This window comes from Xiphophorus maculatus, chromosome 8, assembly GCF_002775205.1.
Source record: "Xiphophorus maculatus strain JP 163 A chromosome 8, X_maculatus-5.0-male, whole genome shotgun sequence".
In the NCBI taxonomy this organism is placed as follows: Eukaryota; Metazoa; Chordata; class Actinopteri; order Cyprinodontiformes; family Poeciliidae; genus Xiphophorus; species Xiphophorus maculatus.
In genome coordinates this window covers 25,682,070-25,705,082 of record NC_036450.1, presented here as the reverse complement: position 1 = coordinate 25,705,082, position 23,013 = coordinate 25,682,070, and the positions used below count along the sequence as shown (strand labels likewise).

General features: G+C 42.5%; 1 protein-coding gene across 2 annotated transcripts in view; it reads left to right on the top strand.

Moving 5' to 3' along the window:
* myo18b (myosin XVIIIB) overlaps nt 1–23,013 on the top strand; it is a 48,421-nt gene that overhangs the window by 20,672 nt on the left and 4,736 nt on the right. The window contains exons 18-42 of one of the 2 annotated variants that reach the window (XM_023338344.1): nt 173–320; nt 1,553–1,736; nt 1,817–1,967; nt 2,556–2,665; nt 2,754–2,819; nt 2,897–3,025; nt 3,425–3,568; nt 4,695–4,784; nt 4,892–5,011; nt 5,149–5,254; nt 6,530–6,654; nt 6,763–6,917; nt 7,218–7,341; nt 7,952–8,152; nt 8,233–8,343; nt 9,063–9,167; nt 11,628–11,789; nt 11,869–11,982; nt 12,906–13,022; nt 13,111–13,194; nt 13,428–13,565; nt 13,994–14,179; nt 19,688–19,821; nt 19,918–19,959; nt 22,776–22,913. In XM_023338344.1, the coding sequence (XP_023194112.1) occupies nt 173–320; nt 1,553–1,736; nt 1,817–1,967; nt 2,556–2,665; nt 2,754–2,819; nt 2,897–3,025; nt 3,425–3,568; nt 4,695–4,784; nt 4,892–5,011; nt 5,149–5,254; nt 6,530–6,654; nt 6,763–6,917; nt 7,218–7,341; nt 7,952–8,152; nt 8,233–8,343; nt 9,063–9,167; nt 11,628–11,789; nt 11,869–11,982; nt 12,906–13,022; nt 13,111–13,194; nt 13,428–13,565; nt 13,994–14,179; nt 19,688–19,821; nt 19,918–19,959; nt 22,776–22,913 (3,184 nt within the window). The remainder of the gene's footprint in view (nt 1–172; nt 321–1,552; nt 1,737–1,816; nt 1,968–2,555; nt 2,666–2,753; nt 2,820–2,896; nt 3,026–3,424; nt 3,569–4,694; nt 4,785–4,891; nt 5,012–5,148; nt 5,255–6,529; nt 6,655–6,762; nt 6,918–7,217; nt 7,342–7,951; nt 8,153–8,232; nt 8,344–9,062; nt 9,168–11,627; nt 11,790–11,868; nt 11,983–12,905; nt 13,023–13,110; nt 13,195–13,427; nt 13,566–13,993; nt 14,180–19,687; nt 19,822–19,917; nt 19,960–22,775; nt 22,914–23,013) is intronic. The other variant, XM_023338345.1, reaches the window with a different exon arrangement.

Genomic DNA, 23,013 nt, shown 5'->3' with positions numbered 1-23,013 from the left:
ACACACACACACACACACACACACACACACACACACACACACACACACACCCCACACACACACACACACACACACACACCCACGCACATAACCAGAGCTCATACCCTGTGTGTATGAGCAAGCGGTTTCCTTCAGAGTGACATAACTGAAGTGTGTGTGTGTGTATCTGCAGTACGTCAGTGTGAGCAGCCGCTGCAGTGTGAGGTGAGCCACCTGACGGGACGGGACCCGGTCCGGTACGACCTCTCAGGATGGTTCGGTCGGATCCAGAACAACCCGTCTGCTCTCAATGCCATCACTCTGCTCCAAAACTCCACCATGTGAGTCTGGAAGCACAAAGTTATGCAGCACATTGATCTGATGAAAGGCCTAAAGCAGGTGGACAGCCTGAAGACAGACCGTCTTCACTTACTGACCGGACCGTCTTCACTTACTGACCGGACCGTCTTCACTTACTGACCGGACCGTCTTCATCTACTGTTGTCATGGAGGCTCTCTGGTGGTTATTATTGCTTTAAACATTTTTCCTACAGACCAGCCTCTTATTGCCTCAACATGGCTAGACGTTTTACTGGTTTTTTATTTTTCATTTTTACTTTATTTTACTCTTCTGTGAGATGTTTGGTTGTTAATGTTGTGGTGAAAGGAAATGAAATGAACTCAGTAGGTTCACTGTTAGATAAGGACTTTTGGGTGAAGCACAGTAGTTGTTTCCATTAACCACAAAACTGCACAAATTGGAATTAAACAATAAATTTGCTTAATAGAAACACGGTATTTAAAAAAAACAAAACATTTCTGACTAAAACGTCTTTGCACCAGGAAGTGGTTTTTCATCAAACCTTTTACACGTTACGTTAGTTTGTATACAGCAGCTAATTAGCAGACATCTCCTCTGATTGGCTGATAGATGTTGAGTGCTGGTGCCATGGCAGAATTCTCAATTTAAGTTTTCTTTTTTAATGAAAACTCCACAATTGCAAAATTTTATTTGATTTTTTTAACATTAGCAAAATATCAAAAATATTTTGTGCACATTCATAATGGAAACGCAGCTGGAGACTATTGGGTGGATCATCAGTAGCTGTGCTTCCATTAAGCATAAAACTATGCAAATTGAAATCACAAATATAAGTTTGCTTAATGGAAAGATATCAATTTTGAAAAAATACTCCCAATTTTCTATAAGAAGTGTGTGATGTAGGATGAGGTTTCCGGTATTATAATTTTGATCATTATCACAATAGCACCTCAAAAACCACAATGCAATTCTACCCAGACTTCCTACACTTCTGTTAAACCGTTCATTATTCTTTATGAAAAACCCTAAACATCCACCAGCGTAAGCTTTTAAACTTGTGTTGCTTCTGAATGAACACATGTCCAACTCAAAGTGGCAGCAATGGGTCATTTATAACAAAGCGTAACCCCATGCCACGCTATGCAGACGCTCTGTCTGCTCTGATGAAGAGTCATGTATTAGATCAGTTTGGGTTACAGCTGCCTCGTCGTTTTGGAACGTGTGATGAGCTTCTCTGTTGTCCTCCCTCAGAGGCGTGGTGAAGGCCATGTTCAGCCCCAGGATCTCCCTCCCCCGTCTGTGCCGCGGCCTGGCCGGGTTGGAGGGAGGCAGCCAGCGCGCCCTGCAGCGGAACGGAATCATCCGGAAAACCTTCAGCGGCGGGATGGCGGCCATACGCAGACACTCCCAGTGTATAGCAGTGAAGCTGCAGGCGGTACGTATGGCGCTACCGTCACCGCGTTCTGACGTCACCCCAGAAGCGTGACGGTTGTCATCGTCTCGCGGTCCTCGCAGGACGCGCTGGTGAACCTGATCCGCCGAGCCAGGCCGGTGTTCCTGCAGTCTGTCAGCGCAAAATCGAGCAGCGGCGGTTTGGACGTGCCGGCGCTCAGAGTGCAGCTGCACTCCACCCAGATCCTGTCGGCCCTGCAGCTCTACCGCACAGGTCGGCCCTTCACCTCAGACCAGCTTTACGTACGAACACAGGAGTTAAGATGTTCAGACAGGCCAGACATCAGACAGTACAACCTACAACTGAACAAACTGACTGTTTACTCACCAGTTTCTGTCAGTTACTGCTGTCCCAAAAATGGGAAATTATTTTTTCATTCATTTAAAAAAAAAAAAAATGTTTCTGAATATGTGAGGGGACAACTGGCCCTTTAAGAACATTCAGGTTTTTGATATGGCCCAAAATAAAAAAGAGTTTGACACCAATGGAATCATAGTGTACACTCACAGCACACCTTCCTGTTATCAGGCTAGAACATTTCTCTTCTGAGCTGCCCTGATTTTTTTCTTTACTTTTTTAATTTTTTACAGCTAATCCCCAATAAAGTGGTCAGTGAGTTAGTTTACATATTTTACATCAGGGCCCCTTCTGATGTTCTGATTTTGAAATTTGTTTACATAAATACAGACTTGCATATTTCCATAACGCCTATATAAAGATAGAAATGTCAACAGTTTCTAAATCAATAAAAAAATAAAAATAGAAATGCATGTAAAGCCATATTTTCCTCTCTGTCTCCAGGTTATCCAGAACACATGACTCTCAGTGACTTCAGGTGCCATTTCCAGGCTCTCTCTCCTCTGATTATGAAGCGTTACGCCTCCATGTTTGTCAGCCATGATGAGAGAAAGGTAGAGAAGCAAATCGCTGGAGTTCACATGAACAAAAATATCACAAACTCAGAATAAATCTGCTGTTTTTCTCTCCTTTGTGTGTCAGGCAGTGGAAGAGCTGCTGGTTGAGCTGGACGTAGATAAAAACAGCATCGTGGTCGGAGCCAGCAGGGTGAGAGCGGGTTTGGAGCCATCAAACAGGAGTCAGTCAGTTATGATTGAAATATATTTTTCTCTGCTGGGTCTCAGGTGTTTATGAAGAGAGGTGTGCTACAATACCTGGAGCAGCAGAGGGATCAGCAGGTGACCAGGTGGCTGATTTACCTACAGGCCGCCTGTAAGGGACATGTGGGACGTCAGAAGTATCGCAAACTCAAGGTGAGACCCAGTCCGGTTCGCTGCCCCAGAGCTCCAGTCCGGTTTTTTTTTTTTTTACAAAATATGCAGATGTTTTTAGGCAATAAATGCCAATTAAATAGAATTTGAAATTAAATAAAGAGCTCTTAAGTTGGCTACATAAGTGATTAGTATCAGTAGGAGTGTCAAAGACATCTGAGATTTCATAAATTGATAGAGGATTTTGTAAACATCTTTGAATTAAAACTCTGAACTCTGGACCTCTTCATGTAGCTCCAGAGTTTTAGTTGGCCTCCAGAATATTCATCCACTTCCTGCTATAATGAGATGAGTTTACTGTATGATCTCAGGTGTGGTTTTAACTCAGACTTTTTACATTACTGTTTCTGCCTGTGTGTGTGTGTGTGTGTTTATTTCCAGGTGCAGCAGATGGCGGTGAGGTGTCTGCAGAGGAACCTGCGGGTTCTGAAGGCCGTAGCCGAATGGAGCTGGTGGAAACTTTTCTGCAGGCTGCGTCCTCTGCTCGATGTGAACATGGACAACGAAAGGCTGAGAGCCAAGGAGGTGCAGACATTCATATGGGCCTCCTTCAGTTCACTTCCTTTTAAAGAATTCGTTTGACGTTCGTATTTATGTACAGATCCCCTCCAGAGCGTCCCTGCACGTCGCCGGTGAAATAAAACACACACAGAGTGTGACTGAGACTCTCTTCTTCTGTCTGCTTTCTCATCAGATAGACAGGATGTAAACTTTCTGTTTCCTCACCCAACCTTCAGTTAATGTACAGATCGTTAGAACTTATCAAACTTTTAACCATCCAGCTACATTTCTGCTGAGGGTTGGACTCGGCCCAGGTGGCCCTTTGTCATTGATTTCTAGGCAGCCTAGGTGTTGAGTAACTTTAAGACACATTAAAACTAATTAATCAGCATGTTTAGGATCATCATCCATTTGGAAGATCCAGCTTTAACTTCCTGGATGATGTCTTGAAGTTTTTACTTCAGTATTTCCACATATTGTTCTTTCCTCATTGTATCATCTGATATGTAAAGTGTACATGATGCTGCCATCACCAAGTACAGTTCTGAAGTTGTTCTCGGGCTTGAAATCTTCTCCCATTTATCTCAAAATATAATGATTGTCACTTTGGCCAAACAGTTAAAATGTGAATTTCATCACAGAAAAATGTCCTCTCTCATTATTCTGACACTCAGTGAACAGGAAGGAGTTTGCTCATCCTAACGGACCTAACGTTGGAAATGTTGTTAGATCTGGGTTCAGGTGGGTTGCAGCATGGATGGATTTTTAAAAACCTGAGATCTCCTGAAAGGAAACTCAATGTGCTAATGGAGGAGAAACATCGTAACCTTCCAGGAAACCCGTCTGGCTGATGAGAAAGTACTTCCCCCACTGGGTTGTAATGATGCATCTTAGGGATTTAATAATTCATTTAGAAAAATGTTGTGATTTTCTTAAAGAGCCGTTGTACTTTAAAGTGACAGTTAAACCAGACGGAGCAGCAGTGAGCTGCAGCAGCATCCGCATCACCTGACAGACACATCTAACACCAGCTGATCTCAGTGATGGGAAACAAGAAAAAAACAACAGCAATTCATCCAGCAAATGTTTGTGATGTGCCTTAAAGGATGTTTGTGTCTCAGTAAAAAGCTTCTCTTTCGTTTTCTGAAAGGATGAGGTATCGGCTCTGAGGCGCCGCCTGGAGAAGTCTGAGAAGGAGAGGAACGAGCTGAGGCAGACAGCAGACAGCCTGGAGACCAAGGTTAGAGCTGCAACACACACACACCCACACACACACACACACGCACACACACGCCCACACACGCGTACACAAACGCTCACCGCTATTAATGTGATCTATATTTGCAGGTTACCGCTGTGACATCGGAGCTAAGCGATGAGCGTTTCCGAGGCGATGCAGTGGGTCAGGCTCTGGACGTGGAGAGGGCAGAGAGGCTTCGACTCAGCCGGGAGAACAAGGACCTGCTGGTGAGCCGGCCAACTAAGTCACCTGGCACATCTAGCATGATGACGGCTGTCTATTTTAATTTAACGATTCGAACAAAAAAATCTGAGCGATTGCGTCTCTTTTTTTGTTGTTGTTGTTTAATTTGTGACTTCTGAAGGCTCGGCTGGACCAGTGTAAGGTTACTATGGAAACCCTGGAGAAGCAGCTGGAGGAGGAGAAGCAGAAAGCTCAAGTTGCTGCAAGTCAGAGAGGAGCTGCAACAGGTATGAGAGGAAAGTCTGCTGGCAAGACAAAAAGCAAAAACACACTGAGGTTTGGCTGCTGAATGATCAAACGTGAAAAAGTGAGAAAACGTTCAGGAATGTTAAAACAATGTATGCAGAGATGGTGGAGGAAACAATTAAACAGCAGAAAAAGACTTATACTTAGGGCTGGACTATAAATCCATAACAACATAAATCGCAATAGACGTGTGATCAATATCAATAGATAATATATTTAATCAAATATTCAAGATTCAATATGTAGAATATTTTCTGGAATCTGATCCATAACTGCACTGCATTCTGGGGGATGCAGGCAGGGGGAAGGCTTTAGCTGCTCAACCTCTCATGGTCAGCTAAGCAATGGAGGTAGCATCTGCTAACTCACTCTTTGGTTACCTAGCAACAGCCTTTTGAGTGACATGTTCAGCAGCAGTTGAAAGGGGCAATATTATGTGAAATGATCTCCTTTGAGTTTTACATCATGTTATAATTTCCTCATAAGAAACACACCTGGAGTGTTGCTTTGATTCTTTCATGCATGTCTGAAACGTTCTTTAATCTCCTTGGCAACCATTCAGCTGTGCAAAACGCCTGGGTGGGCCTAGCTCCGCCTTCAAGGTGAAGCTCCTCCTCAGAGCTTCCTCATCACAGAGCAGCTGTCCGCCACTCAGCTCCTTCAGACTAGCCAGCAGCAATTAGCAAACACCTGGTGGACCTGCACATCAGCTCAGCTCATTATAGAAAGAGCAGCAGTCTTTAAAGAGACAGAGGCCCAATTTCAAGGCATCAAATTACAAACTCAAATTTCTTTTATGTCATTGATACAAAGAGCATTTTTATAACAAATGAAGGTAGCGTAGTTACTTGATTGTGCTATAAAATGTTACTATGTATGGAACATACATAATACTTCCCCTTTGTGGTTTTGACATATAACTGCTTAAAAATAAACTACATGAAGTGAAAACTGAGGATAAAAGAAGAAAGGTCATGCTACTAGATATCAACAAATCACTAAATAGTAATTATTCACCTCGGCTTATATGAAAATCTTATGTCATGAAATGTTTTTCAGTCATATCCTCCAGCCCGACTATTCCTGATTTAAACTGCAGCTTTTATCAGGTGCTTTGTTCCTGTGGATCAAGGTATTTAATACTAAAACTTCCTCAAGAAAAGCATCGTGACCTGACCTCAGGAACGCCCGACGGGACAAAGTTTTAATGAACCGAGACTCAGAACAAACTGATGCCCGAGTGTCCCGTCATTCAGAGGGCGAGCTGGCCATGCAGCTGGAGTGCTGCCAGACCGAGGTGGAGTTCGTCCGCAGACGCCTGAAGCAGACGGAGGAGAAGCTGGAGACGGAGAGGCAGAGCAGACAGCAGCTCGACGCCAAGGTGAGACGGGACGCGCCGACGTGCACGGCAGCGCCGGCAGTGTTACCTTGAGACACTAATGTCTCAAGGTAACACCACCTGTGTGCGTGTGGGGGTGTGTGTGTGTAGGTGGCAACACTGCAGGCCCAGCTGGAGCAGTCTCGGAGGAGCGCGTCGGAGCTGAAACGCCACTGTCGCAGGGTGACCTCTGACCTCCAGGATGCCAGAGTACTCAGCGATGCTCTGCAGAATCGCATGCACGAACTGGAGCGCAAACAGAGAAGGTTCACCTTCCCTTCAGACACCTTGCTGCTTCACTGATCCTCCACTTCATCTCTGGCTGTTTAATGAATACATAATCCGTGTTAATATTCTTTCTAATTACATCGTGTTTTTGAAATATCTTCATTTTCACTGCTGTAATAAGACCTTTCCTCACAGCCAACAAACTTGTGTGTGTGTGTGGTCTGTGTGTGTGTGTGTGGTCTGTGTGTGTGTGTGTGGTCTGTGTGTGTGTGTGGTCTGTGTGTGTGTGTGTGGTCTGTGTGTGTGTGTGGTCTGTGTGTGTGTGTGTGTTGCTGCAGGTTTGACAGTGAGCTGGCCCAGGCTCTGGAGGAGGCCAACAGTGAGAGAGAGCAGAAGGACAAAGCCTTGCAGGAGAACTCAGCTCTGGGTTCTGAAGTGTTCAGCCTGCGCCGCAGCCTGCAGGTGTGTCTGCGTTTCATAAAGGAATGTCAGTGTTTGGTTCATGGCACTTTTTGAAAGTAAATGTAATTAAAAAAAAAATAGAAACCAGTACTTAGGCCTGACGCAGTAAGCAACAAATAAATGAAACATATGATAAATTAAAACAAGCGCAACAATTTCCATTTGCAGGATTTTTCTCTTTTCTCTCTTTCTACCAAAAACTGTTTTCAGTTTTCAGTCTAATGTTTGGTTTCATTGTATTTACAGAAACTTCATGATTCATTTTATTTGTTGTTTCTGTTGTTTTGTTTAATTATTTATTTAGGATATTGGAAAATATGTTACATTTTCATTATTGATCTTTAATTGACCTTTCAGAATGTGTTCTTGCATACCATTACTTTACTTGTAAATGCTCTAACAAAACCAAAAAACAATATTATCATTTATCACAATAACGTCTGGGATAATTTATCAGTCAGCAGAATTTGTTATTGTGACAGGCCTAGTGATGCTACCTCAGACTTTTAATCTGAGGTCATTGGATAGTTTTCTGATTCGTTTCAGCAGGTCAGTGGCAGCTCCATCAGCCTCCACATTTTCTCTGTTTGTGTTCATGGTGCGTGTGCAGGAGAGCCAGGCTGAGATGAGTCGCCTGCAGAAGCAGAAGGAGGAGCTGTGCGCACAGATCAGAGACCTCAGCCTGCCGGTCGACCTGGCCTCGGACTCGGTGCCTGACATGAAGAAACAGATCCGCCTCCTGGAGAGCCAGGCCAGCGAGCGAGCCGAGGAGACGAGCAGACTGTCCGCCCAGATTCAGCAGCAGCAGCAGGTGGACGGGGCGCGGGGCGGAGGCCTGGCACAAACCTGTCTGCTGGCCGCCGCAGCTCATCTGCACCTCTCACCCAACAGATCCACATGCGGTTCGAGATAGAGATGGAGAGGATGAAGCAGATGCATCAGAAGGAGCTGGAGGACAAAGAAGAAGAGTTGGAGGACGTCCATAAGTCCTCTCAGAGACGGGTGGGTCCGACCGGGGAGGCAGATTTACATGATGAACAGATGTTTGCCCCAATGTCTGCTCAGGACTCCATAAAATATATAACACTCCTGACAGCTGCTTCTTTTTTTTTTTTTTTTTACCCCTCCAGGGGGTCTTTTTGTGGGCTCTAGTGTCCCTTATATGACAGTGGGCTGACAGGAAACGGGGAAGGAGAGGGGGGAAGACATGCGGCAAATGTCGTCTGGTCCGGGAGTCGAACCCGCGACGGCCGCGTCGAGGACTGAAGGCCTCCAAATACGGGTCGCGCTAACCGCTACGCCACCACGGCACGCCCAGCTGCTTCTTTTTAAAAACATTTTATTTAGGAATTCAATTCAAAAATACTTTATCAAAAATTTATCATCCAAGTCCTCTGACTGAAGACAGACAGTCTGACCGCCATGACATGCTAGCAGCTCAATTTCTGAGCAGCAGAGATGATATTCCACAGCAACACGTCCTGGGTGACATAACTAGCTGTTGGCTAGCACAGCTAATCCACCTCTTTTACTTTTGCCACTCTGCTTTAAACCTCTATCTGCCCATTTGGTTAGAAAGCCAGGGTTTGGAGTGGTTGGAGTTGTAGTTAGAAAGAAGAACATTCCCTAGCACATCTTCCTAGTAGAACTAGGTTGAAATGAACACACTGACCGCACTCTGCTGTCCTGGACTGAAATCTTGTGTGTGTGTATTTGTGCAGCTGAAGCAGCTGGAGATGCAGTTGGAGCAGGAGTACGAGGAGAAGCAGATGGTGATTCATGAGAAGCACGACTTGGAGGGACTCATAGCGACGTTGTGTGAGCAGGTGAGCTCCCTCCTACACACACCTACAAGTGAGAGGCGGGGGAAGGAAAGTTTCTCCCATTTTGCTTTATTCTGTCATTCAGTCTTACCAAATATTTTTTTAATCTAGTTTCTAGTGTAAATATCTCAAATCACATGAAATAAGACAATTAACTTACAAATACATTTTCAGTCAGTAATTCCTTAATATTGATTTAAAACTTCGAGTTATGAAGTGGAATAAACTTTTTAACGTATAATATGCTCAACCAGTTTTCACCTGGACGACAGACAGCCTTATGAAAGAAAAACATATCTACCAGTTGTATTACTGGTGTTGTAATTTATTCTAATATATTATTTTCCCAACACATTTTCTAATATATGCTGTAAATACAGTGAATTACATATTGATGATACGTGTATTAAATAACATGTTACATTATTCATGTAATATTTTGAAATGGTTGCTGCTTTCCATTAACCCTTTTTTGTAAAATATTAAACATGAATCTAATGTATGAGTTTGTGATTCGCTAAATAAATGTATTTTTTATGTTTATAAATATTCACCATCATGTATTATGATTCATATAGTAAAATGTATTGGTAATACATGTAAAGATATAGAGGTACAAATATGTTTGGCAATACATTTCAATTTATTTCATGACTCTATTATATTGTGTAATACCTGCATCATCAATATATAATTTAGTATATGTACAACATATATTTGAAAATGCATCAGGAAAATAATGTATTAGAATATTTCATAATATATTTCCAGTAATATGTTGCTAAATATATTTTCCTTTTGTAAGTGTATATTAATAGTAACTTGTGTCATATATTCCATCTAAAAATATAATGCCCTTTTTGGTTGTGATTGCAATACATTTTTGTATATTTATAAAGATGTACTCATATATGGTCTATGCTTATATGGGGAAATATAAATACTATATATAAGTATATATTGCTTAATGTATTTAGTGGAGATGAAGTGAAGGGACAGAGCAGCCTGGAAGAGGTTCAGGTCCTTCAGTGTTTGCAGCTTTAAAAACTCTCTCTATGGCCATATAGGTACTAAATTAGGGCTGAACAGCAAGGTTACTTTATTGCTTCATTTGATACCTGGATAATCATTTTAATTTAATTAACTGAACTTCAAAACTTCTCGGAAGCCAAATGTTACGGCTGTGTGTCTGTCAGCGGCCCACTTCCTGCCAGCGCTCCGTCGTAAATCACTCTTATAGCAGGTTAATGCTCTCATGGAGCCTGGATGTGTTGCTGCTGCAGTCCGACCACCACAAAACAAACAAATGCAGCTGATTTAACACTCATTCACACCAAGGCTGGAATTAGAACAGGACCTGGTGTGTAGCCAAACTGGCAAAGCGTTCAGGATCAAGTCATCTGCAGTCCAGGTCTAATAGACATTCAAATGTTGCTGCTGGGGAAGAAAAGCAGGACTTCTCAGGACATTTGGTAAGAAAAAGTCTAAGACGCAATATTAAAAACTCTGTTGTGAAAACACGTTCTTTACTTTTTATGTGTTTAATGATCATTATGGTTTGAACGAAGCATGCGATCAAGAGGTTAAACATAAAATGGTTTATGAAAGATTCATAAAGTTCATATTAGCATCTTCTATTGACCTGTGATTAGTTTAATCTTTCAAATTTAAGTTCTGTGAGGAGACACCATCACAAGCTACTTTCTCTTGAGCCTAAAAGTCTTTGGCTACTTTACAACTACAAAATCCTGATGTTCTTGAACAACCAGCTGTGTCTCATCTGAAGCAGAAACATCAGACATTGTGATTTTTGAGGTGAAAACATAATTAACTAGTATGCTTCCTGTCTTATTTACAACCTGTCATTCTGATACATGATAACTACAGTGTCATCGGCATACATTTGAATGTCACAGATTTAATATCTTAATACTTTACTGTATTTTACAAGCTCATGGTGTCTTTTTATAGCACAATCAAGTAAATTGTAATGAAAACGTTGCATATATCAAACATAAGTGCAAAGAATTATGGCTTTGCAGTTTGATGTCTTGGCTTTGGGCCTCTGTCTCTTTAAGCTCGGCTGGTGCTGCTTAAGAGCAGGCAGGCAAATAGGCACCTCTGAGCGGTTGCCACTGGAGATTCAGATATGTATGAACGAACCAAAGTAACACTCCAGGTATGTTTTTCATGAGGGAATAACATGATGTAAAGCTAAAAAAAAACTTTTTTTTCACAACATTTCCATTTAAAATATAGGGTTTAAAAGAAGGATCCAAGGATAGTTCCCCGTGGAACACCTACAGACTGGCTTCTTCAGAGATGATGTGATTTTTTTATTTAAAACCCGGCAATCGCATTCATTTGTTATCGAATAGCTTTCTGTGTGATAAAGGCATGGCGCCAACCAAACCCTCGTCCCATTTTCTGTCTTTAAAGAATCTAAGCGGTGTCACGTTGCAGGTGGGACACAGAGACTTTGACGTGGAGAGGAAGCTGAGGAGAGACCTGAAGAGAACCCACGCCCTGCTGGCCGACGCCCAGCTGCTCCTCGCCACCCTGGACAGCTCAGGCCAGAGCCGTCCCAACGGCAGCAAAGACCAGATCGAACGCCTGCACTGCCAGGTGAGAGGCGCCGTTTCGGCCGAGCTCCGCCGGGAGTCACCGGGTTCGCTCCGTGTTCACCCTCTGTGTCTCCATTCAGCTGGAGGAGAGTGAGGCGAGGCGGCTGGAGGCGGAGAACACGCAGAAAGCCGTCGCCATGGAGCTGGAGAACGCCCAGTTGGAACTGGAGAATATCTGCAGGCAGAAGAGTGTGGTGAGTGACTGCATGCTGGTTCAAACACAACAGACTGGTGAAAACCAACGCCACCCTCAGTCAGCCAGAGCAGACTGTAATCTGTGATTGCTCCTCTAGACTTTTATGGATATTAACTCCATTTCATATATTTTTCAGTCAAATCCTTCTACCAGCCCGGTTCTAAAACAGGACTTTTAGCAAATGAATCATCTGGGCAGAAAATCTCTACTAACTCAAAATGGCGGGTTTTTTTTATTAGTTTTTCTTACAATTCAAAACCACTCAGAAATAATACACATGAAAAACTAAAGAGGAATGAATTCCGAAAAAAATAGTAAGCAATATTTAATCTTTATCAACAGTGAGAACTCGAAGCACAGATGAAAACAGTGTAGAAGCTGAACTTTCAGAATAATTATTTAGCACTATCAATATAAGCAGGATCATCTTTCCTGAATATTTTTCCAAAAAAGATCAAAACAAAATTCTAGCAAAGTCTGTGAACAAACTCAGTAATCAAACCTTACTGTATTTGTTTAGCAAATAATTTTTATTTATTCATTTTTTTAACTCCTCTCAGAATTACATGAGTTCATCCAACTGAAGTACATTTGCTTTTAATAATTGCCCCAACTTTTAGTTTTTTGGACAAACTTATGTCTGTTCATTCAATCTGTTTCTTTAACGTTGAACCTCTTCTGCTTACACCTTGAAGGAGTTTATGTTGAACCTCATACATTTTCAATCTGAGCTTTATTAAACCATAAGTAACCACAAGTGAAGATTACCCAGGAATTTTACTATGTTTCTTTTTTAGATATTAAACTATACTAAAGATTATATTTTCTCTTGATTTATTATTATTATTTTTCTTAGGAAAAAAACCCCAACAAAAGTCCAAATATCTGTTTTATTGTATTTCTATGACTGTGTGAGTTCAGGTGGATGAACAGTTGCTGCTGCTGCAGCATGAGAAGATGGATCTGCTGAAGAGGCTGGAGGAAGACCAGGAAGACCTCAACGAGCTGATGAAGAAACACAAAGCTCTTATTGCACAAGTACTATTATTATTATTTTCACTTATCGGATGAATTTCTAACCTGAATAAAAAAGAAAAAGTTCTCAGTCCCACTTTGTGCCCTTCAGTCCTCCAGTGACATCTCTCAGATCAGAGAGCTGCAGGCTGAGCTGGAGGAGGTGAAGAAACAGAGACGCTCGCTCCAAGAGGAGGTGATGTGTGTTTGACGAGCAGAAAATAAACTCAACACTAAGGGCTTTATGAAGTGAATGTGCTGCTGGGAGTTCTGCAGATGAGATTGTAATGGCTTTCTGGGTCATTTAACGTCCTTGTTGCGCGCCTTAATGTAACGGCGAGCAGCAGGTGGAGCGCCGCTGCTCGTGGTTTCGCGTTGAATTTAAATGCGTTCATCTCACCCCGGCCTTTCCGCCTCTTCCACCTGCAGCTTCAGCAGTGCGTGTCCAGGGTGCAGTTCCTGGAGTCGTCCACTGTGGGGCGCAGCATAGTCAGCAAACAGGAGGCCCGTGTGTGTGACCTGGAAAACAAGCTGGAGTTTAAGAGGGGTCAAGTCAAGAGGTTTGAGGTGAGATCAGATACAGCTTTTTAAATTCCAACACATTAATTATCACCCTGTCTGATGTCGCACTTAGTCCATGCCCGGTTTCGGCTGCTAATTTAGTTGTTGTAACTATTGTGGAAAATTAGAAACAGTCCAACATATTTTTTTAGAATGTAATAAATATGTTCAGGAAAGAGAGGTGTTAGAGATTTAAGTAGGAATAAAAATAAATTAGATATTAGGGAATTGTTTCAGAGATCATTTGGGGGTGTAGTTTTTAGCAGTATTTTTTGTTTTCTAAGAAGAACGGGTATTATGGGGAGATTATAATAGGTAAACGTCTGATCCATACTCCAATCTGGAAGGTGGTGGTAAATGCACCTATAAGTTGTTTGCCAACCGCCATAAAAATAAAAAGAAGAAGAAGGCTGCTAATTTAGTGTAATTTGCAGGTCCTGGTGCTGCGTTTGAGGGACAGCGTGGTTCGCCTGGGAGAGGAGCTGGAGCAGAGCGCCCAGGCCGAAGCTCGAGAGAAGGAACACGCCGGATACTACCAGCAGCGGCTGCAGGAGATGAGGCTGGAGATGGACGAGCTGAGCCAGAGGGAGCAGGACAGCAGCCGCCGGCGCATGGAGCTGGTAACTAGTGCAGCTGGTAACTAGTGCAGCTGGTAACTAGTGCAGCTGGTTACTAGTGCAGCTGGTTACTAGTGGAGCTGGTTACTAGTGGAGCTGATAACTACTGATCAGACTAGCTTTTCAACATCTTGATCAGATTCAAAGTCTATATGACCTTAAATCGTAAATCGATTTACTGTTCATCTGATCATCTTAATGGAGGATGTTGCTGAAGTTAAGTGGTTGAGGTCAGAAAATTAAATATAAGATAACTAATGTCTTACCCTTCAGGTCGTTCTGATGACAAACTTTCAGTTTTTCCTCCCTTTTTCTGAAAAACATAAAAGGCCATTTTACCAACATAGGATGTCATTTGGATGCATTGAATATATTCATGCCTGGGCAAATCCAAAATGATATTGATTATTTTTCTTAGTATTGGTGCTGATTTTGAATTTTAGTGTTCTGACAGTCCTAGAACTCAGTGTTTAAAATTCTGAGTGAGTCTTTATCTGCTTAGCTTAGATAGTAATACAATAAAAACATTCAGCTACAGCAGGAGTATCAGCTCACTGACTCTTATCTTCAGGCTGATTTTAATTTTTATTTATAAAACGGAGGTCAGTGTGTCTCTCAGAGCTGCTTCTGATGATGTTTATAAAACCTGCTTAAAACGACACTGTTTACAGTGCAGCTTATGAATATTCTTATCAGGGCCTTTCCAAACACACACTGCTGTTTGAAACCAAGTTAGCCTGGTGGTCAGCATCATGAAAACACTGACAAACACTTTTCTTTCACTGCTAAAATCAAGACTCTTTGTAGAAATCAGACAGATGCAGTGTCATTTTTCTACAGAAACTTCATAACAGAGAGGATCGTTTAGAGACTTATTAGTTTAAATTGCAAAGCCATTTATTTCTTCCATAACTCGAGATCTGAACTGGATTTCTGACATGAAAACCTCAACAAGACTTTCTAAAGCAAGGGCCATGATATTTTAAAAAGAATCATGAACCTACTTATTCAAGTGTTTTATTCAAAATTCTAATTCAAAGAAGTATGAGTCTTCAACTTCATCCAGAGGAAGGATGTCATGATAATATGCGAGCTGCTCTGTGCATGTTGATAAGACTTGAACTCCCATTTTAAGCTCAGGACTCACTGCGTCAGTCCTGGTGTTGTTTGAGAAACACACACAGAGACCTGGACACATCACACACACTGCTCCACTCTGACTGATACTGAGAATCATCTTTCCACGTTTGGATAGTTGCTGGTTAATCCACACTAACTACTCCTTTGGGAAAAGTCCATAGCAACATGTTAGACCATAGACTGACCTCGGACTCAATGTGAAGCGGCTGCTTACAGAAAGCTGCTCTTCAGTTAAACCGCAACACGTTTGTTGCAATCCAGCCGCTCATTTACACGACACCAGAGACCGGAGTCTCTGACACTGACACTTTTTGATTCCAGGTCTCAGAGTGAAACTTTTTGGAAACACTCCGAAAGTTTCGGAAAGTTTCTGCCCATGAAGTGTACAGTTTGAGTTTACGCTGCAGGATGAAGAACTCTGCAGGTGTCTGTTTTCTAACTGAGCTGGAAACTAGAGAAGTGGAAGCTAAGGGTCATCTATAGCAGATTCACGGCGTCGTCTCAACTTTTCCCCAATCAACATCCAAAAACACCGTCAGTGTCCAGACAGTGAAGCTTTAATTAACATAAAACACCAAAGACAAAAGCGTATTGTTTGTCAGTGCAACCATGCAAACACGAATTCAGTTCAGTTCTAGTGGATCTAATGCAGAGGTTGTGGAAAGGGGTAATAAAGCAAAACCTCAACCGCATAAAAAAAAACAATAATAAAGGAATTATCATTGATTCCCCAGCTGGAATCTCCTAATAATAACAAATCAACATCAGAGAGAAGTGGAGCAAGCTTCCTGATGTCTACAGAACAGAGAGACTCTTATTATCCTGGAACTAGAGCAGCTCAGGGAGAAGACAGACGGACCGACGGACGTCTGCTGGGTTGATGTACATTCCCTCAACCGCAGTGAACTTCCACGTCCCTCAAGTTGTGAGGATTCCTCTCCTCCACCTCTTGTTCCTCTAACCGCCTCTCCAGGTCTGAGGGCAAAGGTCGTCCTGTCGCCGGTGGGTTGCTGGTTCAAGCCCCTGCTCCGTCTGTCTCAGACTTTGTGACACTTAACCTGATGGTGGTTGTCAGGCTACATCAGGCCAGCTGTGCTAAAGGGTGTAGTAGCCTAGCACCATGACTGGAGTAAAAAAAACTTTCTTTTTTTTTTTTTTTTACCAATAGTGCTCTCAGTACTTCTATACAGGACAGAACTAGAGCACACTGTGAGCCCTTTGTGACACACTGGTGGCTCTTGCAGGAGAGGCATTCTGGGTCACCGGCAACATTTGCGTGGCAACCATTCCTGTTGCCTGAACATGCAGATACATCATCTAAGATACCAACAGAAAGCCCTTTCACAGCCAAACTGACTGGTTTCTGTTTTTAGCATCATGGGCTGCCCCAGGCATGCCGCCCTGGGCAGAGGGCCACATCGCCTGTATCCAAAACGATTAGGCTCTAGCTTGTAATATGTTAAAAGATGTTGCTCCATGTCTCCTCTCCGGAAGTTTCACATGAATATTTAATTCCCATTGTAGATATTACAAGCACTGTTAAATGACATGTCACCTACCCCAACCTAACATTTTGATCAGACTGAATTCAAGTGAAAAAGATGCAGAGGTCAAAATCCTGCACTGTTTTCTAGCTTGTCTTTTAATCCCACATCATCTTCAGCCCTGGAGGATTTTCAGTCCCCATTTCCTCCCAGAGGACCCGGACCGTCTGGACTGATCAGTGGTACCTGGGCAGCACATGAGCTGCTTTAAACCTGAGCCCCGTTACAGGCGGCCTGGCAGGACGCGCTTCCTCCAGGCGATGACTGCAAGTGAAGCACACCTCGGAGGCAGCGGCAGCTCCGCTGTTCTCATTAACAAAAACAGCAGCTGCTCTATTATCTGGGACATTTGGAAAACATAATTGTCATTACTGAGAGCGTGATCATAGCTGCACTGATTGCACAGAGTGTCTACGTAGTCACTCGAGCGCTTCCTTTTTACTTCGTTTCAAGTATATCAGTCTTGTAGTGTCACTGGGGAAGATTCCCTGCGACATTTTAAGATGTGTGTGTAAACGAGCACAACCATAAATGCGCCAAGCTTGTTTTCTTTTGAAGCATAAGGTACTGAAGGCGTCCTGTCATTCTGACTCCTAAACCTAAACATGTAGAGCTGTACATGCCGGCGGCTTTTTGTCTGCATCGAATCCCCCTGCAGAAGTTCTCACTGGATCAAATTTAGCGATTTATTAAAATGCTTCCAATCTTTAGTGTTGCCCAGAGGCTCTTGGTCGGTTCCAACCCTCAGCTGAGGAACACGAAGCCTTTCCTGCTTTTTGTGTCGTATTTAGGTTCAGATTTATTGAACTGTTGTTCTGTTAGGAATCACATGTAGGTAGACTCTGATGGTGAGTGGTGGCTGATGGTTGTGCTGGATTTTATACAGGGGGTATCAGAGTAAAGCAGGGCTGACTTTAAACTCTTGTCACCCTCTAATTAATACTAGAACTAATTAAATACATAGAAGCTTTTGACAAAATTAGAAAAAGTACAACCAAACCTGTTCAAGGCTGGATGTATATAAGTGGTGATGTATCTGCTAGTTTTAAAACGCTTCTTCCTGTCTTAGGCTGCGTTCACACAGCAGGTCATGATGCTCAGGTCCAGTGTTGTGCAGAACTATTCAAACTATTAACTCACGTGTGAATGGATTGCAACTCTGCAAGCGCAGAAGAGAAACGTAGATGTCACACAGCAGCGCGTTGTTTATGGAAGCAATAATGGCAGCCGGCGTCTATGTATCAGTTTTGAAGGTTACTAGGCAACGGGAGCCGACAACATCGTCACATCGTAACAAGATGAAGGAAGCTAATGGATAGGAAACACAACTGATGGCAACGGTCAGTCAGAGCCAAGAGTGGTAGGGTGGTGATGTGATGAGCTTCACTGACAGATTTCTCTCGTAAGTTCTGAATTTTCATAATTATTACTTTTAGCCATCGTTTACGTCCAGATTTTTCCGCGTGTGGCTTCTTCTGCTGCGTAATTATGACGCACGTCTTAATTCTGCTAACATGCGACACGACGCTATGAAAACATTTAGATATGTATCCGACTTAGTAGCATGGAAGTGGCACAAGTCAGATTTTTTGAATTGGACCATTTTGATCTAAAGCCGTGGAAAAATCATATATAGTTCACATTTGGGCAAAAAAAGGAAAGTGGATTTGGGTCACATTTGCCTGCTGTGTGAACATAGCCTACTACAATACACATGGCTTTTAAAAAGCGCTTTGGAGAAATAATTCAGTTTTGCGTTGCCAGAACAATTAAAACAAACTGCTTTTTTCTGCTTCTTGTTCTACTGAAATGCTCAGTCTTTCTAATCCAACTCCAGAATGTGTGAAAATTCAACTCTGCGCATCACTACAGTCAGAGTGAAGGATGGCGTTTTTGTCGGACTGGCCTGCAGCCTACCTAACATTTTGCCGCCCAAATAACACGACTTTGTTTTTCTGAGAGAACGCCAGCTCTCCTCAGCTTCTGCTTCTCACTCTCAGCAGATTCCTTCGTGACCTCTGAGGGAACAACAATTATTCAGTTATTAGCTCAAAGCTATTCACATGCACAGAGTTGCCCTTTAAGAACCTACCAACTGGCCTTGCACTCACGCACACATACCTGCCCCCCCTCTCCTCCCCACACACACCCACACACACTCGTTTCATGAATAAACATCCATACACATTCATCCTCCTCCTACTTACCCAGCGCCGTTCTTCGGCGTCATCTCTCCCTCATCCTGCTTTCTCTCTCTGCGACTGTGATTAACTCTCATTGTCTCTTCAAGGTTACAGACAAGCGCGCACGCACACACACACACCCCCGCACGCGCTCGTGTGTCTCTGTGGCAACCGGCTGCGCCCACACCCATCTCCTCAAAGCCAACAAAGCCAATAACTTTGAAAGCTTTGAGGCGTTTGCCCATGTGAAGGGTCTCATGTTTGTGTGTGGAGACGTGTGTGTGAGACGGGATGAGAGAGGAAAAAAATGGAAGAGGAGAAAAAAGAAGATGAATTAATCAATCACACTTGTTTTCCCAGTGTCGGGGAGTGGGTGTAACAATTTTTTAGATAAACCGCGCAGAGCACAGATAGAATTATGTGTGTGTGTTTGAGAAAACGGACATTCTGGGCTTTGACTGATGAGGTTATGAGAGCTCTGCTGAAAGTAATCGCCATGGCAGATTGAAAGCCCAGGTCTGCGCAGGTTGCATGGGGGGGATAAGAGCAGGCGGTGAGCGGTTCAAGGTCAACCCAAGGGGGAGTGTCACTTTACCCCCACCTCCGCGCGTCTTCAAACATCCTCTAATCTGATTTGCTTACAGGAAATGCAGGTGGAGGAGCTCTCCACCGTGCGACAGACGTTACAGGCCGACCTGGAGACATCGATCCGCCGCATCGTCGATCTGCAGGCCGCCCTGGAGGAAGTGGAATCGAGCGACGAGAGCGAGACCGAAAGGTAGTTGGACTCGAGGCTTGGGGGGAAACTCTCCGATTAGATCATCCCGTCCATGTGTTTATGCCAAATCTTTAACCACTGTGCTTCTAAATCCAGCGTTCAAACTGCAGTGGAGTCCTTCACTCGAAAAAAAGACCTGTAAGGAACCGATGAGTGTGTTTGAGGTGATGGTGTGGGGCTGTGCTTCCAGGGTTTGTTCATGTGACTTCATAACATTTCACCATAGAGAGTGGTTTTGGAATTGGTTATATCGTTGAAAAAAGAATATAGCCTATTTTGGGATAATTCTTGATTTTCCAGTTTGTCTTGGATATAAGTTCCAGCACTAATCATAACATTGGACTCACCAAAGCTGCTTGACACTTCAGGCAGAGGAGCCTTCAGTTTCAGGCTACGCTTTGAACTTTGAATTCAGTATTCTGATCTACTGTTCCTGAAATCAAAAAACCAAACTCATTGGTTCACATTTGTTGAAATCGTAATACCAAACACGACCTGATGGTTGAGCTCAAACTGACCTAAGCCTGTTTGGGTTGAGGTTTGTATGCTTACTGAACGTCACAGTTATCCAGTTTTCCTAAGAACCGGGGAAGTTCTTGTTTCCCAAAAGTCATATCTGCTGTTTACCTTGCAGGTTTTCAAATAAAAAATAAGAGCTTTAAATCCAGTAAAACAACAAGCAGCTAATTCACTCGCCGCCACTGTTGTTCCACGTCTGCTTTTGTTTTTTTGACATATATTTTCTACCAATGGAATATTTTTCTAGACAGGCTTTTGTTTCTAAACATATATCTAAACATATATCATATATCACTCCATGCATCCATTTACCGTTTTTATAAAGTTATGTTTTCCTCTTGCTGACAACCTTTTCAAGGCAAATAATTTGAAGTGCTACGCTAACATTAGCATGTTAGCTGTTTTGTTGTGACCCAGTAGGAATTTAGCTTTTAAACATTTCAGTTAGAATACTTTGAATCAACAGACAAAAAGTTGTCCTCCTACTTCATAAATGTAGTACTTTAATCATTAGAAATGTTCATGCGGTCCGGGTACCAGAATGCTAACTAGGTCACAGGTAGAGATCTGCTGCAGCCTCCAGACAAAGCTTCTTCGATTGATAGGAAAAACCTAGATACTCAACACATACCGTTTAGAGCAAACTTCTTCTTCTTTGGTTTTTACTGGCAGCTTACAGATTTAGTGGAGCAAACTTTACAAGTCGTGTGCATGATAAGATGTCTTTTTTTTCTTTTTTTTAAAATGGCGCTAGAAAACATGGCTGAATCTTCTGTACAGTAATTAAACATTGTTCCTTTTGGTGAAGTCTAAATATGGAAATGTATAACGGAATCAATGGGCAAAAAGGTTTAATTTTCCATTTTTAAGTTGCAAATATCAAATCTCTTTAGCTGATTGTGTGTGTGATCTGTTCCTGTAATATGACATTGGTGAGAACAACTGTGTTACCGACGCAAATATTGAACTTTGTAAATCAAATCCAAGTACAAAGAATTATCCTTCAAGCAAAGTCAACTAAAATGACTGCATGTGCTGCTCTAGTGTCGCAGCTGTAAAAATGTTTATGACGGCCGTAAATTACACGTCATATTTAAATTATGTTAGGCTCCTGGTGGACATTTCAGGATCAACATGAAACAATGTTGCTGTGAAGCATTTGCCTCCTTACCCACTTCTTCTGTTTATGTTGGACTTTAGTGTTTCAGACCATCAGACATGCTAATATCAGACACAGATAACACTAGTAAATGCAAAAGGCAGTTTTCAAATGATGATTTCATTGTTTGTTTGTTTTTTTAAAAGAAAAAGACTTTCGAATGTCAGACCAATAGAATCAGGAAACGACTTGATAAAGCCTGTGAGGTAGGTGAGATTTCACACCTTCAACTAAAGAAATTCAAGAATATCAAAGTTATTTCTAAAGCTTTGAGACTCTTGCATACCATAGTGTCAGTGAGTTATTGTCCACTGCTACGAAGGACCCAGATCACTTCCAGGGTGAATCAGCAACACAATCCAGCAGGTCACAAAAACCAAGAGCATCTGAAGCACCACTGAATCCTGAGCTGCCTCAGTAAAGGTCAGAGTTCATGACTCCACAATATGAAATCGACTGAGCAAACATCCGCTAAAGTCCTTCTATCCTGCTCCCCCCCTCCTCCCCCCTCCAAAAAAGAGAAAAGAAAAAGGAAAACCACATATTGAAAGTCTTGATCTAGTCAAAACCTGGACTTAAATCCTATTGGTGACATGACCTTGAACTGAGTGTTCAGACTCAAGGACTGTCCAACGTGTCTGAAGCTCTTAAAAATAAATCTGCAAAGAAGACTGGACCTAAAACCTCCAATGTGACGTAACCTCTATCTATTTATTTATTTATTTATTTATTTATTTATTTATTTATTTATTTATTTATTTATTTATTTATTCTTAACTCCCCTGTTAGGTGTGTCTTTGAGAGTTACTTTTTTATTTTTATTTTGATGTGCTTTATTTGTGCACAATGACATTAAAAAGAATTCTGATTCGAAACAATTCTTTGGTACAGGGGAAAATGACGTTTTCCCATAAGGCCAAGCTGCTGTACGTCTGAATAATACGAGTCGTGATTTGTACTGACTCAGATTATCTTGGTTTAGTGATCTTGAAACAAAAGTGTGGAAGAAAGAATCTGTAAGGTGGGCAAGTACTTTAATAGCCACTGTATGTGCAGCCAGAACATGATCCAAGGTGAGATTGTTTTAATTCATGCTTTCAAGTAAATTCATAAATGCAGTGCAGCCGTAGCTGTAAATCCACCCTGGCTTGTGGTGAAACCAGAGGTTATTGAGCTGCCATGTTCATAAGGTGCTTGCATGAGCCTCGCTGCTGGCTGCTGGCTGCAGAAGCAAACGGTCAGCCCTTGTGTTAAGGTGTCTTTTCCCCCCCTGCAGTGACTCTGTGTCCAGCGTCGGCTCTGTTGGCTCAAAGGACGTCGGAGAGGGCATTCGCTCCCGTAGAGGCGGCTCTCCCTTCAGCAGCCAAGATGGCCGTCAGTCTGTCACTGACACCATGAGCACCTACAGCTTCCGGTGAGTGTTCACAACATCCATAAATCCAAGTTGTACAATTAAAGAAATGCATAACTACAAAATAATTCAGCCTACTAAATTTACACAGTCTCACTTTTGT